The sequence below is a fragment of the Gasterosteus aculeatus genome, chromosome 7 (assembly GCF_964276395.1).
Source record: "Gasterosteus aculeatus chromosome 7, fGasAcu3.hap1.1, whole genome shotgun sequence".
Lineage (NCBI taxonomy): Eukaryota > Metazoa > Chordata > Actinopteri > Perciformes > Gasterosteidae > Gasterosteus > Gasterosteus aculeatus.
Genome location: NC_135694.1, coordinates 25,258,071 through 25,280,171, shown reverse-complemented (window position 1 = coordinate 25,280,171; position 22,101 = coordinate 25,258,071). Strand labels below are relative to the sequence as shown.

At 41.5% G+C, this 22,101-nt stretch overlaps 4 protein-coding genes across 4 annotated transcripts; 3 read left to right on the top strand and 1 right to left on the bottom strand.

Annotated features, from left to right (window-relative positions):
- Positions 1–1,526: 1,526 nt before the first annotated feature.
- On the bottom strand, positions 1,527–13,026 carry nectin1a (nectin cell adhesion molecule 1a). Its single transcript, XM_040182528.2, has 10 exons — positions 12,463–13,026; positions 6,477–6,589; positions 5,730–5,988; positions 5,087–5,204; positions 4,758–4,939; positions 4,457–4,574; positions 3,819–3,970; positions 3,579–3,711; positions 3,421–3,484; positions 1,527–2,655 (listed from the first exon to the last, which is right to left on the bottom strand). Exons 1-10 carry the CDS (start codon positions 12,512–12,514, stop codon positions 2,338–2,340), a joined length of 1,509 nt encoding a protein of 502 aa, XP_040038462.1. The 5' UTR covers positions 12,515–13,026; the 3' UTR covers positions 1,527–2,337.
- A 594-nt stretch (positions 13,027–13,620) lies between these two features.
- On the top strand, positions 13,621–15,824 carry LOC144410358 (uncharacterized). Its single transcript, XM_078106693.1, has 4 exons — positions 13,621–14,082; positions 14,754–14,811; positions 14,958–15,284; positions 15,398–15,824. Exons 2-4 carry the CDS (start codon positions 14,775–14,777, stop codon positions 15,493–15,495), a joined length of 462 nt encoding a protein of 153 aa, XP_077962819.1. The 5' UTR covers positions 13,621–14,082; positions 14,754–14,774; the 3' UTR covers positions 15,496–15,824.
- A 790-nt stretch (positions 15,825–16,614) lies between these two features.
- On the top strand, positions 16,615–19,835 carry bud13 (BUD13 homolog). Its single transcript, XM_040182557.2, has 10 exons — positions 16,615–16,832; positions 16,982–17,069; positions 17,339–17,423; positions 17,509–17,676; positions 17,992–18,281; positions 18,381–18,489; positions 18,650–18,788; positions 18,887–19,065; positions 19,158–19,239; positions 19,407–19,835. The coding sequence occupies exons 1-10, from the start codon at positions 16,696–16,698 to the stop codon at positions 19,498–19,500; spliced, it is 1,371 nt and encodes a 456-aa protein (XP_040038491.2). The 5' UTR covers positions 16,615–16,695; the 3' UTR covers positions 19,501–19,835.
- Positions 19,836–20,001: 166 nt separating this feature from the next.
- snrnp35 (small nuclear ribonucleoprotein 35 (U11/U12)) lies at positions 20,002–21,893 on the top strand. Its single transcript, XM_040182558.2, has one exon. The coding sequence runs from the start codon at positions 20,440–20,442 to the stop codon at positions 21,154–21,156; it is 717 nt and encodes a 238-aa protein (XP_040038492.2). The 5' UTR covers positions 20,002–20,439; the 3' UTR covers positions 21,157–21,893.
- Positions 21,894–22,101: the final 208 nt, after the last annotated feature.

Here is a 22,101-nt window from a genome sequence, read left to right as displayed (position 1 = left end):
CCGTTTGGGGATTCATTGTTAGCGATTTCATCAGCACACGAAAGCAGCATCAGACACAAAGGGCAGCTTGGGAAAATAGAAATTATCCCAGTTTTGTAAGACAAAAAGAAAATGCTTTGGCTTGCTAGAAGCAAGAATGGTGTGAAAACGACACTGCTTGAGGACCACTAATTTAACTTTAAAACAAAACCTGCAGTACCTGATTTGTTAGACAACTGAGCTGTAAACAACTCTGACACATCATCTCCTTATAAAATATAAATTACGGCAGACTTGTAATTGTGTAGCTTATGTATGTTTACCCAGCAGTGACAGAGCAACATTAGCAATTATTTGGAGGATAACTGGAGCAGTTTCTGTTTAACTCTTTATCAGTTTGTTTTCTCAACATATAATATGTAACCATTAGAAGTCAATATGATCAAAATCCATGAAACATCGGTTGAACTGTGTGACGTGACGCAATGAGTAGGTCAGGGAGTAGCAAATGAGATTTAATAGAATTACGGTTTTCTCTAATCCAGACTAATTAGTGCAACCTGGACCTGGTTGCAACCTACTGGAAGTCTACAGAGATGCTATCGCAGCTCTGTGAGCACACTGCTAACAGTATACTGACATGCTCGCAACAACGATGCTAACATTATTTAGCAGGCCTATAATAAACCTTTTCACCCTTTTGGGTAAGTTTTGTAAGCATGCTAACATTCACTAATTGGGACAAGATAAATGTTCACCGCAACCAACGAATAGTTGAGATATTTGTGTCTAGCCCAAAATGGCCACCCATTGAGCCCTAGCTTCTACAAGCTAGCTGCTACAAACACAGTAGCGCATAAAGGCCACTGATGAAATCACCAACATAATTAAAGCTGCACGCAGCATTGGTCGGGTCCCAAAATCAAGCTGGATTTTCAATCTGCGAGGATGTGGAAGTGCACAACCTATGACTTGCTGTTGCCACTAGGTGGCGATCTTACAAAAGTTCAAAATTGTAATATTAATGTCATCATGATCAGGATGTTATGACTTTGAAGCGGATTAGACAAATGGTGTTTTGTGCCGCCACGCATACACGGTGTGGTAAATATTCAACCCTTTGACATATTTTCCCCACTACAGTGTCAAGATCATAAAAACCAAATATGATTCAATCATAGGAGGAGGAGGAGTTTGCTAAATTACAGCGGTATTTCTCCAAAAGGGTTTTTTGTACATCCTGTAACATTACATATGTACATACCCTATTTCAGGCAGATAGCTTTGGCCCAATATCGAGGGCTAATCCAAAGCGTGTGTTAGTGAGCCAATTTTTCATTTTGCAACTCGACCCCTCCACGGTCAATGCAATTTTCGCCAAAACATCCATGCATGCCACAATTTACGACCTTGCTAGTATCCCAAGCACCTTGTTTTCATGAATAAAGATGTACAAGACCTTTCTTTTAGTTTGTGAATGTCCAAGAAAACATCTTATTGCTCTATTGAATCTGAGAAAACAAATTAGTAAAGAAAGAGAAGAGTGGTTTTCTTTTCTTGTCTTAAATCCGCGTTGTTACAAGTTTTATTTGAATGCTAAAAATTCAAGTCTCATCCAATCAGTGTCAATGAATACTAAAATTCACAAATACCACAAATAAAAACATACATTTCAACAAAAATGTCTTTAGTAAGTAAAAATGTTTTGGGATTTTTGTCCTTTACCAAAAAAAAACATAAACAATACAAAAAATACATCACAGCAAAAGTATTAAAAGAAGGTAAAACCAAAAAGGTCTGCGGTTCCTCAGGAATATGATGTTGCATGCGTGTACGACACAGAATGAAGAGTCGGTATTCAAAACAAAGCAGGAAAATTATGTTTGTTTTTCTCTTTTTTTTCTTACAAAATATTACAATAGAGGATTATAAGGGCTAAACCACATAAATATCAAGAGGTAATCCTATCCGTTTAGCTTGGAGTATCTTCCAATCAAATGTAATAAATCCGTGCAATATCCTTTTTTACGCCGACCGTCAAATAACATTTAACTTGACCTCCATCCACCCTAAACGTCCAGAACATGGTTCACAATGTTTCCTTTTCAAAGAACACAAAAAATGAGCAGCCAAAACAAAAAATCAAAAATTGGAGTTCATTCCGAGTTCAACAAGAACAGCTGAATATTCCTTTGACGCCCAGAGCCGATCACAACAATGCAGTCGGTGCAGAAACGTCCCCTGATAGTCCAGGGTCCACCACACTTTTGCCAGCCTCCTCTTAAGAAAGAGTTTTCATTTGGTCGTTTCATCTGGAATCGCTGGAGATGTTTGAGTTTTTGTTAAAAAGGTGTCGGCTCACACGTACTGCTCTTTGGGAAAAGTGTACGCCGCCACTCCCGGGGGAGGAGAAGACAGGCCGGACACCGATGGGTATTTGAAGATGGCAGTGGTATGGGTGGGAGGAGACAAGGTGTTTTTTGGCGTGTTGGTGCCGCTGCTGCTGGTGGACGCGGTGGGCGGTTGAGGGGAGTGGTAGGGGTGTTGGGGCAGAAACGAGAGAGGAGGCTTGATGGGGGGGGAGTAGGGATCTGGGTAGTCCTCCTTGTTGCAGGCAAGCCTGTAGCTAACGTAGTCCGCTGTGTTTGGGAGCTCTTCATAAAACCGCCCTGAGTGCTGCAGAGAAATGAGAGACACGTTGCACCCAAGTTAGAAACCAACTCTGCAACTGGCTATTACAGATATTCTGTATGTGTACTTGCATGCATACAGTACATGTACTTAAAGGTACCACATGACCAATGTTTTTATGAGTGTCTGTGCAAGCTGCTCGTCCGAGAATAAGAGCTGCATAGACTCTTGACGCTGTGAGGAATACAAAAGAATGAATGTTCTTCTGGTAGGGTGGGACGAGTTCCAGCTTTATTATTCTTATTACCTTAAAGTCTACAATTTACAACTTTCTTTTAATACTAATATGCTGGTAGGGCACAAATGTTCAAACATCAGGGATGAGTTTAAATTCATAAAGAGTCAATGTGCAATTATTGTTAAACCTTACTGAAACCACTTTAGTATTACCAAAAACCAATATAGTATAACACAACATTAGACATATGCTAGCCAAGGATCTTAAGAATTTCCTTTTGAGAGCTGTTCACAAAGCTGCTAAAACTACGTATTGGTAAAGTACAAAGGTCAGTCTGGTCGCAATGGATGACATCATGCTTTTGTGATGGACTCACTATGTCCACTGGGATTGTTTGACAGGTTAAACGCCTCCGCTGGCCTACAGAAGCGTACATACTCTTCTGCCAAAGAAAAATACCAACCTCAATTTTACCAAATGTCAGAAAAAAAATTCTAAAGTTTACCACACTCACCACCCTCTGATGTGTGGTACTTGTGATAAATTAAGTACAAACACAACAGATAGATTACCTGGATATCATCTACTGGTCTTTTCCTCATCTGCTGGGAAGCTTTTCTGGACGGGGAGGCGTTTCTGATCAAGGATAACACAAGTTAGGTCACTGGGATGGTGGGAGAGGATGCAAAGCCCGTGGAGACGATGGAGATATAAGCGAATGTTTACGTACGAGGAGTTCCCTTTTCTACTTCTTATTTTGAGCACCAGGACGGTGATGGTGATGCCCATGAGAACTCCAGCAGCCAGTAACAACGCGATTACACTGATGACGTCACCAGTGGCAATCTGCGGCAGAGGCTTTTCTAGGGAGAAAACACACGCAGAATTCAGACAAACACATTCCTTGTTTACAGTAGCATTCGGGGGTACAGTAAGCGTCAGATCAAATGACCAGAGACGGTAAACATACCTAGAATGCTGATCTCCAAAGAGCCAGATCGTGTCCCGATGCTGTTGGTTGCATCACACACATAGGTGCCCTGCATGTCATACGTGACCGGCCCTTTAAGGGTCAGGACGTTGTCTCGGATCTCTGCATTGCTTGGTATGGAGCCATTAATTCTGAAGAAACACGCAGAAAAATACAGAAAAGTTCAACATCGACAACATTTTTTTCATGTCAATAACTCTTTAAAATCCTTGCGGTATTAATCCCATTTCCACAAGATAGAATTATTAAAATAGAAGAGACAATAACAAAATTATCTTACAGTGTAAGTGAACTGTTGTGTAACTGATACAGAACAGAGCCTATTCAAAACTGTCAATAACAATAATCCCGTTGTATGTGCAGGAAGGCAATCATAGCACAAGTACAGATGTCTACGAGTTAAGGGCAAGAAATTCAATCAAAGAGGCAAAAAACAAGGCAAGCAGCAGTTGTTGTATTGTTTGTTGTTTCACTTGTGTGGAAAAAAAGTAAATATTCGTGCTTCAGAAATAGCAAACAAAAGTTGCTGGGAAGACAGACGCCAATATAATACATCAAGAAAAACCTGATTCGTAATGTTTTCTTGTTGGTTGTAAGTAAACAGACTTTGTACTCACAGTCTCCACTGATACAGAGAGACGGGCGGGTTGGCATCAGCTTGGCAGCTCAGCTGGACGTTCTCTCGGTTCAGATACCAGTTTCCATCAAACCCGTCCACCGAAACATCTGGCTCATCTGGTAACAACATATACAAATAACAGAAAATGAAATTTAAAAGAAAATGTCCATGACATTTCTTTGGCATTTTCAGGAATACATTTTAAAATCGACTTGTACAGTTTGAGTGCTGACATGTTTGTGCAAAATAATTGGTTACTGCATTCTGACCATATAATGTTGTCTGAAAAAAAGACGTACACTGAATGTCGAGGGTGACACTGTCAGTGAAGACCTCCTCGTTGTAGGTGGTGACGCAGGTGAGCGTCTCCTTGTGTGTTTCTCTGCTGGGCACCAAAATATAGTCACTCTGAACAGTGAAGGTCCCGTCTGAGTTCCGGTACTCTCGGGTGGTCACTTCTCCCGGCACCCTCGTCTCCCATCTGGGCCACAGAGATACAACAATGTCGGCTGCTTTGCAGTTTAAACAACCAGGGTACACATGCTTTATCAAAACTAGAAAGGGGGGTTAAGGGGGAGGGGGGATTCAAGGGAGAGAAAAGACTTTGTCCATTAAAGCATCCACGCACCTGATGGAACCGGCTGGTTTTCCGTTGGCAGAGACGCAAGTGGCCACCGGTGTTTTCAGATTGGATGAACGCGCCACCAGCGTCGGTGTGGACAGACTCATCTGAGTTGTTGGCCGGACTGATGAAACAAAAATGAAAAACAAACATTAATCCAGTATCAGTATGTTTTTTAAGCGTGATAATGGCATAATATTTAGCCACGGATGTACGAGGTGATGACACGTAAAAATATAGTGCATATGAACAGCAGTCAACCTCCCCTCCTCTAAACTCCATTTGCAAACTATGTACAGTATTTTTAAAGTGTATTCTTGACTTTGGAAACAACAGTAGTTTCTATACAAAATTCTATTTTAGGTCCTTAAAAAAACATTGCTAGTAATGAAGACTTTGTATGTCCGTCAAGACCTTAAATAAGATTTTTACACCTTTTGGCAAATAAGCATATTTTCTTTATTTGCTCAATGAGGTCCATTGCCCTCAAAAAGAAAACAAAAATATGCCTATAACCACGTCTAACTCCCACGGATTATGAAGTTATATCTTAAACAACTCTCCTCCATTATTTGTGAGGAGAACAATCCACGTATAACTTTTATAACATTTAACTTTTCACTTAAATAAGTATAAGTAAGTAACTTACCGTAGACGGTGAGGTTTACAGCGTTTTCCCGGTTCCCCGCAGGGAAGGTGGTGTATTCACAGATGTAGGTGGATTCGTCGGCGAGGCGCAGCAGGGAGAAGGTGATGGTGGTGTCTTCCAGGGTCGGAGTTCGCCGCCTCACTGCAGCATTCTTGAAGGTAACGCGGTCCCTGTATGGCGGCGCTACGGACACACCCAGGGAGGGATTGGCGATTGCCACGTTCTGCTTCGTGCCGTTCACCAGCTTCTGCCATGTTACCTTGGGAAAGAAGAATGGATGAAGTGATATGAACCATTAGGCATCTGACACTGGTATACTAGGCATGACAACAGACAGTGGTCTTAGGCAATTAACTACATTGCATATTGCAAATTAATTATTGTTCATTATTAATGGCCATTTTAAAAGGAAAAACACTTTTTATCTGACATAAAAACATATGAATATCAAACTTGCACTTCAGTTCAGAAGAGACTCCTCTTGATTCTAATGCCTCACTTAAATGAACATTACTTTCTCTGAAAATCACGTCATTGTGTAGTAGCCGTAGTAGCAAATGTAATAGCTATTTGGCTAAAACGGGCTTATCTGGTGAAGAGATCTCACATCTCATGCTTTATACGTGACCTCTGTGTTTTAGAGGGACCGGCTGATATTTCATTACATTTAGGGAAAACGTGTATGTGCGCTGAGATGGCCTGTATATTATTTCAGTCCGATCTAGAGGGATTTGGGCTGCTGAATACCTGGGAGATTTTGACAGGTGGGAAGCTGTTGATGAACCGACAGCGGAGATCCACCTTTGAGCCGGCGAAGCCCCACTTCCCATCATCCATTTCAACAGTCTGGCCATTTATTCCTTAAGAAGAAACACAACAGGTAAAGAAAAACATGGCTTTCACTTATTTCCCCGGTATATGCTCAGCACGCTAATGTTGGCGGCTTCCGCCCTGCGCGGTCTAAGCGGTTCACAGTTAGCACAGCTTGTTGAGCTGCTAGAGTGCGCCGAGCTGTCAAAAGTGATAGATTTCAGCAGCGTGAGCTGAGGTCAAAGGTTGTGGATTAGAGTGAGGTATAAATAAGTTGTTTGGTTACTGTTCCCACTGACTGACTGATGCCCTATAACCGATCCACAGCTTGTACGCGGGCTTCTTAGACGTACATGAGTACAGATACGTTCTGATACGCTGAGTAACATCCTGTTTAATGTGATAGCTCCAAAGAGAATGCATCTACTGTTAATTGTGATGCCGGATGTAGAGCAATGATGGAACCTTGAACTAAACAGTGCAGGACAATGGTTGCTCTCATTCTCACACATGCATGGTTGAACACACACACACACACACACACACACACACACACACACACACACACACACACACACACACTAAATATACATCACTGACTCAATTACCAGCCATCGTTAATTCAATTATCAAAGGTTTTACAGACTTAACCATTGCTTCGACATATAATATATATATATATATATATATATATATTGCTGAATGTCCCATCCTCAGGGGTAATTTCCACTTTGGAAATATTGTATTTTTAAAGAAGCAGATACATGAGGCACTATAGTTCATTCTTCATCATGTAATTCAATATTCCCGTGCTATTAATGGAGGGATATTGATTGGTCCATCAGTGTTCTCGTCTCTTTCAAAGGCAATGGACTAAAATAAAACCAGTGGTGACAGCATCAAAACTATCTCTCCTAAGGTCCCCTTGTTTAAAAAAGTAATACCAGTAGCAAATAAATTGTACATTTAACATTTTTGTCACATATCAAACTGTTTTTGTGGTCATTCTTTCAGGTTTGTTGAACTTCATTTGTTGGGTCAGTGCTCTTTTTCATCTGACACTGAATTTAGAAATCTTATTTTTATTTTAAGTCACATGGGAGAAAAATATTTTTAAAATATTTTAAAAAACGTATGAAACCAAAGCTCAGAGCAGCAGATTCCCCTCCAGCTGGTCCAGTTCTACGCACCAACATTTTTCACACACATTCATTCTTTCAACTTTAAATAATTCTAGAAACTACTTTGAATTAGATGTTAGCTACTTTCACTAGAGAGACACAAATAATACGTCTACACAACATGTTGGAGGGAGCAACAAGTTCATTTAGATTCTGATTTGTAGACCGTGACTGGTAATGTAGGGGTTTTGGGATTGAATGTAAGATTTGGCATCATGTGATGTCATGTCTCCTGACATTATAAAATGCTTGAACAATGAGCAAAATAAAGGTCAACCACAGATTAGGCCTGGGTAAGAACAGGAAGCTAATAAGCTCTGAAATACAGTGAAGCATCAAGGTCTCAAATCTCTCTAAACACTGTGGGTGGATTCATATAATTCAACATCCAGATAGGAGGAGGTGTCAGCTACTGGAAATCAGCAATTTTCTCTACAAACTACATATACATTATAAAAAGTTAAAAGTAGTTTACTTGAAGCCGTCTTAAAGCAAAATTCTCACAAAAGTAAACAAAACGCTATAAATAATACTGTCTATTCTGCGGTTAAAACTTCACTGCTTTATGACTTTGCTGGTTTCTTAAATTGCAATGAGCTACAAAAGTATTCAAGAAAAGTACTTCAAATTCAACTGATGGAAGACTTTATTTTGAAATCTCTTTTGAGGAACGAAAAGAACAGATTTAAGGAAAAAGACAACACAAAAACACAAAAACAAAACCTCAATTAGATTAGAATTAGAAAAATATAGTAATTCCCTATTTTAATAGATTAGTTTAGATTTCGCCGCGGATAATATGAATCTGTAAAAAAAATCGTGTTTGGTGTGCAACATTTGTGCAAGTCGTGTGGATGCACGCGAGAGCTTAGATATACAGACCTAAAAGGACCCATTTGTACTGCTGACATCATTTATCTAAAAGATGGCCATCACACAATGTGCAGCACAATCTGAGCCTCATTTTGTTTTATTAATACCTTTAGTAGTTTCATATTAAAGCTGGAGTTCACTTTTACAAATGATTGTGTGTTCGTGTGGAACGCACGCAGCGTGAGTAGATTACAGCATTTAGGATATTAAAAAGTGCATCTGCATGACAGTCCATTTGCTGCCATACATATGGACAGTTCCATGTTATCAAATGTTTTAGTGGGAATACTTTGAAGATTCGTTCTTAACAAATATATTGGTGCATGTTTATCAACCTCCCTGCCTTTGGATAAGGACCTTATTTGACCTTTTCATCAGTGTTGTCGAGATTTTAACATTAATGAGAAGTAATCTTTCAAATTGGTGTTACAGGAAATGAATGAAAGGTATTATAACATCTCTGGATTCACATCTTGGTGAACAATTGTAAAAATATGTATTGCGGATGTATTTCAAGTTACAGCCAGTGTCTGTTTTAGCCTGAGATTGTCTTGAGATTAGTATGAGATTGTTTGTGGTGCATTACTGGCCCATCCCCCACTTTCTATGCACTGGTAATGTCAAGAAACATAAAAGCATTCTCGTGAAAAACACAGATAAACCGCAAGTCAATCTCTTATTCTCTTATTCAGTCCTGCTTTATATCCTGCTTTATTAAGTCCTTTCACTTGTGTCTTTTTCTTTGTCTTAACCATATAAATGACACACACACACACGTATCCCACTGGGAATCCCCCCTACAGAGCTCAGTTGCTGAGCTGATTAAGGGGCTTTAGGTGAGAACCGGACCCACAGAGGAGCCAAGCTCACTATCACAAAGACACACAACCTTTCACACCGCGTTTGGTCCCACGTCTCTCCCACCTTCCTCTTTTCCGCTGCGTATGCGGACATTCTTCTATTGTTTAGGCGATGGGAAATGACCTCAGCCCATGACAACAAACTGTAAACAGCAGCACACTGGCAAGAGACGACCATGGGAACGTAGCAAAACAATAGGAATATTGTTTCAAGCTTGAATGGGCACCATTCGCACCATAGTTACATTCGAAAAGAGCAAGAGCAACACGCCGTGTTAGTGGGTCCTTTTGTTCATATCCTGAGTACATATCCTCCATCTTCCTACCTCATTGTCACTGTATGCTGAACCACTTTAACCTCTTCTTGTGTGTGTGTGAGAGAGTTAAACAGAGAGACGGATACACCTACAGAAATTAAAGTATGATCATTGTTGTATTTACCCCTTTTTTAAACAGGAAAGCCTCTTTGAGATTAGGAAAATATGTTTTCAAGAGTTTTCCAGCCACTGATAGATTCAAATAAGATACATCCTAGAAAACAGCCTGAAAGAATGAAGCTGCCATCATTATCTGCAGTGGTGCTAAAAATAAAGATTATGGTATTAAACTACAATTTTTGAATGCTGAACAAAATACAATTTTCTTCCAGCAATCAGATACTGAAAAAAACTTGCGACAGACGAGAAAATAAAAAACAGAGCGAGAGAAACAGAAGTGCACAGATTAACTGTTTAATCTTCAGGATTTCAAATCTGTGATTGATCGGGGATTACACACTGTGTTTATGTCTTTGGTGTTGGGACTCGGTTCCATGTGGGGGAAACTGAAGCGCGGTCAAGACAGGCTGACACACGCACAAAACCTGCGCTAAAACCGTGCCGTTGCAAAACTACGTGCAGCCTGAAACTGACAGATTGATACGAGTGTGTGCCAGTTCCTGTTATTATTATTATTATTCACTCGGGATGCGGTTGTGCGCTCCCCAATTTTTTAAGATATTCCCTCATTTTTCCACTACATTGATTATAATCTCTTTGTGATTGGGATCTGTCTGCACATGCACGGATACGTGTGCGTGTTAGTGTGGGTGTGTAATCTCAGTGGCACTGCGGGAACGTGGAGTGTGCACTTGGCCAGTGTTCAGCGTGCAGCTCACAGGATTATAGTGACTGTTGCCGCGGCGTCTGTTTTGGAAAATAAGTGGAGAATAAAATGCCACAAAGAGATGGAGATAAATAAACAAAATGTCTGTGTGAGAACGTTCAGCCGCCTGACTGACACTTCAGGGGAAGAGAGACTTCAAAAGGGCCAAATCTGGAGAGGACGGGTGCACAAAAAAAAGAGACAAAACAAAAGAGCACGAGGCCAGAAGGCCTATGTGCTTGCGCTGGATTATATTTTGTGGAGTCTGTGTGTTCCAGCTGCAGACAGTGGATTATGCAAAAAATGTGCCTGTCTGTCAGTCTCGGTCATCCTTTTCTGTGTCCTTTCTGCAGCCGAAAGACTGTGATTTATGTGCAGGAACATGGCAGTGATTTGTCTGTGAAGGGCTCGAGCCAACCTGCTGGGGACTCATGAGTCTGTCACCCACTGACAGCCTGACGAGCCCCCAGCAGCCTGCACCATCCAGAGGAAGACGGACTCACTGCAGCAAACAGTCGGCAGGCTGACACCTGGCAGCGATCAGGCTGTTGTAGCCGTCCTGCTCCATGTGTAGCTCTAATCCACCGCTCTGTCCTTCAACATGACAATCCCACACATGGCGCAGCCTCACATTCAGAAGTAGCACATACACACCAGCAAATTACTGCTCAACTACAGCAGAGGGGGGGGGTTACCACTGAGTGAGTGAAAAAAGCAATCACAGCAGATGTCACAGCAGCTAAAGGCATCCGCATGCTGCCACAATCGCTTTTGTTATCAAGTAATATGTATGACATCCCCCCCCCCCCCCCCTTTATTACACTGCCACAAGTCAGATGCTAGCTGCATGTTTGACCCCAGCTTAGTGTGATTACACAGCTGCACCTGTTAGAATGCGGAAAGAGTTACAGTCATTCAAACACACACACACACACACACACACAAACACAGCACTGTAAATGAGGGGATGCCATCTGCGGGGGCGACCTCATCTTAGTGTGATTACATCACTGCACCTGCTGAAGGCGAGTTTAGTTGGACAACTGTGTAACACACAGTGACAAAAATGCAACAGCCTGCTTAGACTTTTTGCAATGGTCGGGTGTGAAAGTCGTATTGTGTCAGGGATGAGCTTATTTGGGCTTGAGATGTTATGAAATTGGATGCTAGTTAAAGAAAAACAGGTTGTAAGATGCTGATGTGAATGAACCGTTATAGAATATTGAAAATGTATTTCAACTATGAAAAAAATCACCAAAAAATAATTGATATGACCTTATATGGGGTTTGTAATTTGAAACTAATAGCTTTGGTTATCATTTATAAATCATTGATTCTTAATTTACAGACTGGTTGTAATAATAAGAACTCTTGATTTATCAACATAATTGCTTTGCAACCCAAACGTTGTTGCAAGTTCTCTCTAAAACAACAGTACATTATTTGTTAATGATTGATTCATTTATCAATTAAAATATGCTTATCATTTATCAAGAGTGACTAATCATAGAGTTGCATTCTTTTTATTTTAGCCTACTGTACCCAAATAAAGTCTTTAAATTGATTATTTTGTAAGGAACACTAATGTAAAAACCAATCTATACATAATAAAGAAGTGCATCCACCAAAATAAAAGCCTAAATCTAAATAAAACATTTTTTAAATGTCATGCTCAAGCAGGTTGAAGAGGGTTTAACAGCATACAATTTTAACTACAATGACATCAAACTTTAACCACGGATTGATCGATCTCTACGCTAAACGTAACGTTACCTCCTGCGTTGTGATTGGTTACGATTTACAAATGAAATCTTTTCACCTGGATTCACACCTCACATCAAAATTATTCAAATCAGTGCAACCTACCTGGAATAACACAAGCAGTTATCAGGAATATCCAAAATCCGGTGGCGTCCATTCCCAGAGCACCTTTGCCAGCTTCTCGCTGTGATGCAATTCCCAGTGTGCACTTGTTTTACGCCTCCCGCCTCCCGGACTGAGCGCACGGCAGCAGGTTCGGCGCGTCGGGTCTTTTTCTGTCAGTGTCCAGTCCAGGTCTCCATCTATGCGACCGGGACACGCCCCTCTAATCCGCAGACAAATGATTTATCGAACTTAATTTAACTCACCCGGGGTGACTTTTTTTCTTTCTCCCACTCTCGTGCCGAGTTCACTAATGAAGCGGCGGTCTGTCGGGCTGAAGCTCGGGCGGGGATAAAGCAGCTTAACACGTGGGCAGATTATTTCCGAGATAGCCCCCCCCCGCCTTGAGCTGAGAAACTCGCCGGCTGTCTCTAGTGCCCATTAGGTGTGTGGGGGGGTGTAATGAGCAGACTCAATAGGTACAACCAGACAATTAGGTCCCAGTGACTGTAAACACCCCCCCCCACACACACACCCACACACTCACACACAAACACACACACTCACACACACCATTCCCTCAACTGTACTATGACTCCTTAATGCCTTGAATCCTAAAATGTGTCAAACTTTTCAAACATTGGAATGGAACATAAAACTTGAAACTCATGCAGTCGGATCAGAGTTGACATGTTCTGCCCTTTTGTGTGTAGGTTTCACCAAGTTCCTCATTCAGGCCACAAACTGATTGTAGAAATGTGAGCAATCCATCTGTGCAGATGTCGAACAGCTGGCCCTCGGAGCTGATAAAGCTCAAAAATGTGGAGATAACAGTGGTCTTCTGGAGAATTGCGTCGCCTATTGTTTTCATTTTGTATTTTACAATTATAATATGTACTATTGAGGGAATGAAATGAATTCCTGAGAATATCTTACCCATGTTCTATATTCAGGCAATTTATAACTTTAAATGACCTGGACTTACATTGAAAGATTTGGGTAATTTTCCTCCACATATAGCAAGCGCTGACCTTCTCATGAACCTCACTGGCACTTCGAGATGCATGCTGTGAATCTGCAGCCTACCTTCTTTGTGGAATTCCTATTATTGGCCTCAGGGTGGAAACACTGAGCCATTTTCCATGAGTCAGTTGGTATGACAGAGCTAGAAAATTTCCACAGGGACAGATGCACTCTGTGTTGCTCGTTCCTACTGTGCATACAGAATGTCAGTTATGATATAAATGTGCTCCATAAATTAACAGTAAACAGTTGTGTGCATGCTAGACAGGGTGCATCACAATAACAACTCCATTCCACTCTTTTATAATGTACAATAATGGCTTCCAAAGCAGAACGGTGAGGGTAACTAAAGGGAAAATCAGGACATGAGTTGAGCTCCAGAAATGACACAACGGTGAGGAGGGGAAAGGGAACAAGGTCAGAACGCGCAGTCTGTGAAAATGATGATGCCGACAGACTTTTGCAGCCCTCCCGCTGTCCGTCAGGCACTGCAGAGGGGCAAGACGAGTGTGATGCTCTGCAGTGCTGCTCACTGAAGCCACCAGCTGTTTATCCCCCTGGTCGGACAAAAGCAGCTACATCATCCAGCCCTGACAGCAGGTAAGACTCCTCGCAGATGTTCAGCTGCAGCTTGAGGAATAAATATGAGCTCTTGGGTCATGTTAAGGAGATAAGGAATATGCTAGAACATTTAGGCACATGTCGCATGATCACAGAAATGATCCATGTGCAGTGATGTGGATACATTAGTCTATAAGTTAACATTGAAAACTCATTGTGTAATATTTATATGCAGATCTTGCAGATGCAGATAATCTCAAAAATGTGTCAAGGGCGTTGGAAAAATGTGAGGAATGACAAGACAGAGCAAAGATCTGTGCCCTCTTTCACTTTGAATCATGCCAAGTCATTGGATTGGGCTACAGGTGGGCTCAGATCACGTTCTGGAGGCCACCAGAGGACAATCAAAGTCATTTGGATCAGATCAGCTTAACATTGTTTGGCCAAAACAAATGTTAACTGGACCAAAATATATTTATATGTATTTTTTCTGTCAGTTTTGTTTTGACCCTTTTTCTTATTGTTGTCTACGCACATCAAATTACAGTAGATAACATCATGACCTCACAAGACTAACCTAATAACCGCCTGCAGAGCACAAGCTGCTGGCTGAGAATAACTGTTTTGAATGGTTTCCTTTTCAATTTGGAATATTTACATTGTATAAATAATCCTCTAAATTATTTTCTTTACTCTTTTTTTTTCCAAAGTTAGATGACTGCCTTTCCATCATGATCAATTCTCTGTTTGTGTTTGGAGTGCTGGCAGGTGAGAATTACTTCTTAAATTGTTCTTGTAAACTTTAACATTTACGTTCATTATTATTACACATTATTAATTTAAATTACATATATATATCTCAACCCTCCCATCCCCTCTACGTTCTCCATATGCTCTCCCATGTTTTACTCCAGCGTTGCTGATCCCAGCCGAATGCGATCTGATATCCGTGTGTGTTGAAGACGACTATGACCTGAGAGTAGACTGTCTGACTAAGCCGACGCCCAACCAGATCAACAGCTACGAGTTCTCCTGGTCCTCTGGAACCACAGAGTCCCTGATTAACACCAACGTCTCCGGTTCAGCAGCAGAGGGCCAGTTCAAAGACAAAAGCTACGTGGAGGAGCTGGAGCCTCACGGCTACAGAATGACCCTGAACGGCTTCACAGACAAACTCCCACACAACACCACCTACATGTGCAAAATATCCGGGAAGGCTGCAGCAGTCAATGTGATGAAAGGTGGGTGGTCTGTGTCTGTGCCTCAAAGGCAGTGAGCATGAGAATGAGTGAGTGGGAGACTTGTTACCGAGCATTTTGACAACTATTTGCGCCACGCTTTTCTCCCTCTGCAGATCAACTTGTCCCGTGTTCAGCGGTGAGCGTGTTTCTGCAGAGCTCCTGCTCCTGGATCGTTTGTCTCCTGCTCTTCGTCTATCAAACACACAGCTAAAAATGAAGGCGTGCAAACTCGTGCTGGCTTACCCATGTCTAACCACGCATCTGTCGAGATCAAACATCAATAAAAAACACCCACATTTTCAGCAGCTCGCCATTATGTCTGTCTCTCTTTTGTTTTCCTCCCAAGAGCATTGAATTAGCTTTAGAATGTTTTCATAACTCTCTGACCAGAAAGAGTGAAGATGACTCAAAGATGTTAAGAGATGTGCTTTCTGCTGCTGAGGAACACATCTGTGTATAAATAAACAGAGTAACTTGTAATGGCAATACTACTTTTTAAGCTGCAGGATTTGTTTTCAATAAAGGGATGCTATTTAAAAAGAATTTATGTTTTGTTGTCAATTCAGTGTTCTTATTTTTTTTAGAAATATGTAGTACGCACATATACTGTATATCTCTATCAATAGGTTTCGTGGGTTCTTATTGTTCTTAACGGTGCAATGCATTTTATCCAGATTTACAGTTTACAACTGTATCTTAACAGCAAATTTAGAATGAGGTTTTTATTCTAAATATACAAATCAAAAAACTAATACTGCTACAACTACTACTTCTGGTTATATTTCTACTGCAGCTGCCTACTGCTATTTCTACTAATACTAGTGCTGCAACTCTTGCTACTATTACTATCATTACTAGGTCTGCTCCTACTACCACTACTGCCACTAATACGACTACTTATATTAATGGTTCAGCTCTTGTTAATATTTCTCCAACTACTGGTAAACTAAAAATACTATTACTACTCTTGCTGTAAATAATAGATTACTACTGCTGCTACTAATACTATTTGAACTGAAAGTGAAGCTTAAAATACTGTACTATGTACTATCACTGCTGATTCTGCTTTTGGTACCCCGCTAATACTATTACTTTGACAGTAAAGCTGTTTTTCTTCCAGCTGTATTCCAGGGAATTCGTTTCAGCTCTTAGCTAGTTTAGATAATACAGTTCAACTCTCAAGACTGACAATTCTACAATCCAACTAGCTACCAAGTACATATGATTCATCATATGACATCTTTTTTTTGGCCCTAACGACTCTTATTATCCCTTCATTGCGGTGAAGTTGTCACCACCCTATTAAGTGCGTTCTTAGTTTAAGTGAGCGTATTCGCTTTTAGCAAGGCTTCTGATTCACAATTGTCTTTCTTGACCCTCGCTGCTACCCATACTTTCTGACAACATAACGATGGCCGCTTCAACTAGCAGCAAAGTACCAGAACTCTCTAAAGCCGAGTACCTTAAACGGTATTTATCCGCCGACAAAGATGCCAAAAAAGCCAAAGGGAATCTTAAAAAGAAACGGCGTAAAATTCACGAAAAGGGGTGAGTCAACGGCAACGTTTTAATCAAACTTTTTGGGCAGGTTGTGTGTGTGTTAGCCGTTGAGCTAACTGCGGTAGCTGCTGCTGCTTCGCGCTGCTTTTATATGAAACGTGCGTGTACTTCGCTCACTTTTACTTCTCTTGTTCAAGACTTAAAATAGTCGACGATGACATAGACTGGAAACAGATGGTCGTAGAGGACGATCAGAGCGAAGAGGACGAAGAGGAAGCGCCAGTGGTGAGAATTAAAACCTCATCTGCCGTTAGTTTGCTAGCAAGTGCTCATTAACGCTAAATCACATTAGCCTTCGTTCTGTAATCGTCTTATCCCAGGTGTGTGTGTGTGTGTGTGTGTGTGTGTGTGTGTGTGTATATGTATATGACTTATATAATCGTAGCCATGCAAAGGTATTAAAGAGATTGATACCATGCATGGCAAAATGTATCATCGTTATAAATAATTTGCCAAACCAACCTTGAAATTGCATCTCTTGTTTATCTGCTGAGATTGCTGAGGTGATTGATGATCGACCAGCTGAAGTGAAACAGCTGGAAGCCTTCAGGACCAGCAATAGATGGAAAGTAATTGGAGGTAATTGCTTTTTGTAAATGTAGTTATTTGTTGTTCTTTTTCTGTCTAAACAACGTTGTTAACTTTGAGTCTCCCCTTCCAATAGCTGACGAAAATGAAGACGAAGAAGATGTGGAAGGCAGCGATCATCAACAATCGGAGCCTGTGGCATCAAGCAGGACTCGTCATGACTCTCCAGACAAATCCCCCTCTAAAAGAGGTCGCCATGACTCTCCAGACTTTTCACCTCCTCGGCAACGTAAAGATGAGAAAGGTAATGAGAACACAACAACTAAAGGACCTTCCAAAGCTGGTATGCAGTTTGTCACCATTTATTTATAGAAATATATTTGAAAGATATTAAGTTGGGAAAGTGATGTGCATTACGTTTGAGTGATTGCTCGCTTAAACATCCATTTCATTTTTCTGGAATTTTACGGTTTTACAAAAGTCATTATAAGAAGACTCTTAGTAATTAATGATTCTTAAAGTCTTAATCCTTTAAATAATATTGTATATCACAATTCATGGTGTAAAAAAAGTGTTGATTGTATAAACACAACAAAAAAATTCAATATTTCTTTTTCAGATTCATCCCCTGCTAGAAGAAACCCCGTTAACAATCGTTCACCTAATTCTCATCGTTCGCCACGGGGAAAGGGGGCTCAGAACAGGCATGATTCAGATTTGGACCAGTCACCTCCGCGGAAAAGGGGATTAAAGGGAGGAGCTTCAGACTCTGACCAATCTCCTCCAAGAAGGCACTCAAAAACAAAACAAGGCTCTGATTCCGACCAGTCGCCTCCCAGGAGACGGCCACGAAGTGAAAATAACCCAGATGAAGATCTGTCACCGCCTCGTAGGTCTGGCCAGTCCCAGGTGGGTAAAGAGGGATATGTCCTTATTTGCCTGAAATTGCTGTGTTTATGCAAAGTCCAGTTGATCAGACCCACGGCCTTCTTCCTGTTTTCTTCTCAGGGTCCGAGGATGCTTTCTGGTGGGAAGGCAGGTCTGGTTTCTGTAGACGTTTTAAGGAAGGAGCAGGAGGAGAACCGTCGCAACGAAAGAAAAAACCAACCACTAGAAGGTTGGCTTTCATTTTTTTGATGATTCTCCTTCACAGCTATTGACTACAAAGCACACTCACCATCTCATATTCTCAACATGCTCTTGCTGCCTCCCAATTGTATTTGGGCATAGTTTTTAGCTGTTCTTACATTTTATACCTATTTTTCTGCTATTATTAGATGAATCCCGCAATGCCCAGACGGTGTTCCGAGACAAGACTGGCAAAAGGAGAGATTTGGAAACTGAGAGAGAAGAAAAGAAGAGGAAAGCTGGTGAAAAAGCAGCAAAGGACGAGAAATACGCTCAGTGGGGTAGAGGGTAAGTGTGCGTACACTCACACATCAGAGTATACTACAGAGTGCGCTTATTTTGTGTCCCGGTTTGTTTCCACCACTGAAGTCGATGTGTGTTTATAGGTTGGCCCAGGGCCAGATGCACCAGCAGAAACTTGAGGATGCAGTAGTTGAAGCCCAGAAGCCTCTGGCACGTCACCGCGATGACGAGGATCTCGACCGCATGTTGCGAGAGCAACAAAGAGAAGGAGATCCAATGGCTGCGATGCTCCGACGGAAAAAGGAGCGAAATACCTCACATGGTGAAATTTGTCTACCTTCTTCCTGTGTTGGCCGTTCGAAAATGGTTTCCACATATAATCAAACCGTAAATACTCTTATTTTATTTTTGCAGACAAACCTCGATACAAAGGCCCACTCCCACCTCCCAACCGCTTCAATCTTCTACCAGGCTATCGCTGGGATGGAGTTGACAGGTGCTGTCCTTGTGGGTTTTTGTTGCGTGAGAATTGTTGAAAGAGGGACTAAAGTGTTGTAGTTAATACTGCTATCTAAAAAGAAATGCAGTTATAAACATTTACTGAATATGCATAATATAATTATCACCATTTTACCCCTATATTAAATTGAGTCTCTCTCACAGGTCAAATGGTTTTGAAAAGAAACGCTACTCTCGAATGGCCGATAAAAAGGCTGTCCAGGAAGAAGCCTACAAATGGAGCGTGGAGGACATGTAATGGCAATACCAAACAGATGGAGCGGAGCTGAAGAGTTGGACGGTTCATCGGTAGAGTTAGACAGAATATCTAATCGATGCTATTAAGGCCAATGTGGTTTACACCCATCTACTTCACAACACTGATACTTTGAAATAGACGGAACGATTTACTTTGACTCTTTTTCAAAGCTGTTTGATACTGTACAGTGGCCTTGAGACAATAACAAAGAAAAAAATAATTGTACATAGCAGTGAAGGGACGTCATCTTAATTATTATTTTGTAATAATTGAGTCAATGTGGTGTGAAATCAGATGTTTTTCACTGTTTATTAAATGATGTTTTTGTAAAGAAATGCCTTTGTCACATGTCATATGTGAACACTCACAAGTGTTCACATAAACCAATCAATTCACACAAATATGGCTGACGTTCAATTATTTTTTATTGTTGAACTGTATGTTATCCACTACTAAAATATTAGACACTGAGGATATTTAAACACGTGTTTACATAGTAAATGGGCCTTTTAGTGAGGATGGCCTTGTCAAACTACTTTTATGTTGTGAATAATTTTCAAAACTGGACCAGTAATTACAGTGCCAAGGCTGAAATTATACCAGCTACAGAGCTTACATCTGAGAACATCCATCCATCTATTTAGCATCTATCTATCTATTTTATTACTTCTGCATATAATAAATAAATATAAATATATATAAATAAATTAGTATAAGTAGGAACCTTTATAGCGTGAAATACTTGTTGCGGTACGGAAGGATTTCATGGACGCACACTTCGGGATGCTTTCTGTCGGTGTATGTTCGAAGGAGTAAACACCTAACAATCTCTGCAACTCTTGCAATTGTCGATTCATGTAGAAAACTAACGGCGTGGAAACTGTCGCGTAAACTCGTGTATAGCCGAACACGAACTTCGTAACTTAATTGTGGATAAAAATGGCCGAGTGGACTCCGATAGCGAAGGTGTACGACCCTCTGAAAGCTGGCAGCATCGACGGCACGGACGTGGAGCCCCACGACCGGGCGGTATGGAGAGCTATGACCGCCCGCTATAAACCCAACAAGGGCGTTGTTGGAGACCCGCATCTCACCCTGTTTGTGTATCGACTGAACCCCCTGACGACAGAGGACAAACTGCACCAAGTGTTCTCCAAGTACGGAGACGTCCAGAGGCTCCGGCTGGTGCGGGACATCGTCACGGGCTTCTCCAAAAGGTACGCCTTCATCGAATACAAGGAGGAGCGGTCCGTGGTCCGGGCCCGCCGGGACGCCAACAAGTTGGTGGTCGACCAGCACGAAGTCTTTGTGGATTTTGAGCAGGAGAGGGCGCTTAAGGGCTGGGTGCCCCGGCGGCTCGGTGGCGGACAGGGAGGGAAGAAGGAGTCCGGGCAGCTGCGGTTCGGCGGCCGGGACAGGCCGTTCCGTAAACCCATCAACCTCGGGGTCGGGCTACTGCAGGAACGGGGGGGCGGCGGTGGAGGAAGAGGTAGGGAGTGGGAGCGACAGGGGACCAGGGACAGGGAGGACCGGGACCGGCAGAGAGAGGCCGAGTGGGGTGGCAGAGGGAGGAGAGATGACCGGGAGAGGGGCAGAGAGCGGGATGACCGCAGGCAGGGAGACAGATACCGGGACCGGGACCGGGACAGGAGATGACGCTCACATCAAAGAAACTGAATTGAACTGCAAAGTGCAGATTTCACCGATTCAAATGACTTCCGATCCACTGAACAGATCCCTGTATCATGTGGAGGGATTCACGGAGCTGGGGGATGGAGGTGGACTGTGGACTAAAAGCATTTCAATAACTAATGACTTTCTTCTGTTGTCAAGAGTTCAAAGTGATGCTTTTACTCGAAAGCGACATCGGGTGCCGGAACATGGACGAAAACACACAAATTCAGACATGGACAACGACTGGCCCGGGCTGTGGGCTCTCTGCATTTGGGTATCGCCCTCTCCGTTGATCCAAACATACGTTTCTCCAATGTGGACCTGTGTTGTTGTTTTTTGTATTTCTCAGAAATCTGCCATATCGCATGCTTTGTTGTTTATATTGATCATATGAATCACTTGATTGCGTTTCTTGATATGGTGGATCAATGTTCATTGTTTTAAAGGGAGGATTTGAAACTAAGTTATTTATTGTATTCTTTGCAGTACCTTCAGATGGATGAATCTGTTCTATGTTCTCTCTTCATAGCGGTTTAGTTTCTGACATAGTTAATTTGAATTATCGCGTTGAAACAACGATATTCAAAGGTGGCAAGTTAGAGGTGAATGTGAACTCTTTCGTACATGTTTTACATACTTCTTAAAAATGGCAGAGTTGGTGCATCACTGACTTTTAACACACAAATGAAGAAAACCAAATAAACTCAAAATGAACACAATTGTGTCACTTTCCTTTTTCTTAGATAAAAATAACTATCCATCTACATTGTTTTTATGGGTTGTTTTTGCAAGAAATGATTCAATTTATTTTCCTATTTCGCTGTTTTACTATTGTAAAGTTCACAAAAAATCCTAATGACGTATAGAATATAGATTCATCCTATATGAATTGAAAGCAACTCCATTAGTTAACAAAATTAATAAAAG

Coding starts and splice junctions, on each gene's coding strand:
- bud13 (XM_040182557.2), top strand. CDS start 16,696: ATGGCCGCTTCAACTAGCAGCAAAGTACCAGAACTCTCTAAAGCCGAG. Junction 16,833..16,981: donor CGTAAAATTCACGAAAAGGG/GTGAGTCAACGG, acceptor CTCTTGTTCAAG/ACTTAAAATAGTCGACGATG. Junction 18,490..18,649: donor AAAAAACCAACCACTAGAAG/GTTGGCTTTCAT, acceptor TGCTATTATTAG/ATGAATCCCGCAATGCCCAG.
- LOC144410358 (XM_078106693.1), top strand. CDS start 14,775: ATGATCAATTCTCTGTTTGTGTTTGGAGTGCTGGCAG. Junction 14,812..14,957: donor TGTGTTTGGAGTGCTGGCAG/GTGAGAATTACT, acceptor GTTTTACTCCAG/CGTTGCTGATCCCAGCCGAA. Junction 15,285..15,397: donor AGCAGTCAATGTGATGAAAG/GTGGGTGGTCTG, acceptor CTCCCTCTGCAG/ATCAACTTGTCCCGTGTTCA.
- nectin1a (XM_040182528.2), bottom strand. CDS start 12,514: ATGGACGCCACCGGATTTTGGATATTCCTGATAACTGCTTGTGTTATT. Junction 4,940..5,086: donor AAACCAGCCGGTTCCATCAG/GTGCGTGGATGC, acceptor TCTGTGGCCCAG/ATGGGAGACGAGGGTGCCGG. Junction 4,575..4,757: donor TGTCACCCTCGACATTCAGT/GTACGTCTTTTT, acceptor TGTTGTTACCAG/ATGAGCCAGATGTTTCGGTG.
- snrnp35 (XM_040182558.2), top strand. CDS start 20,440: ATGGCCGAGTGGACTCCGATAGCGAAGGTGTACGACCCTCTGAAAGCT.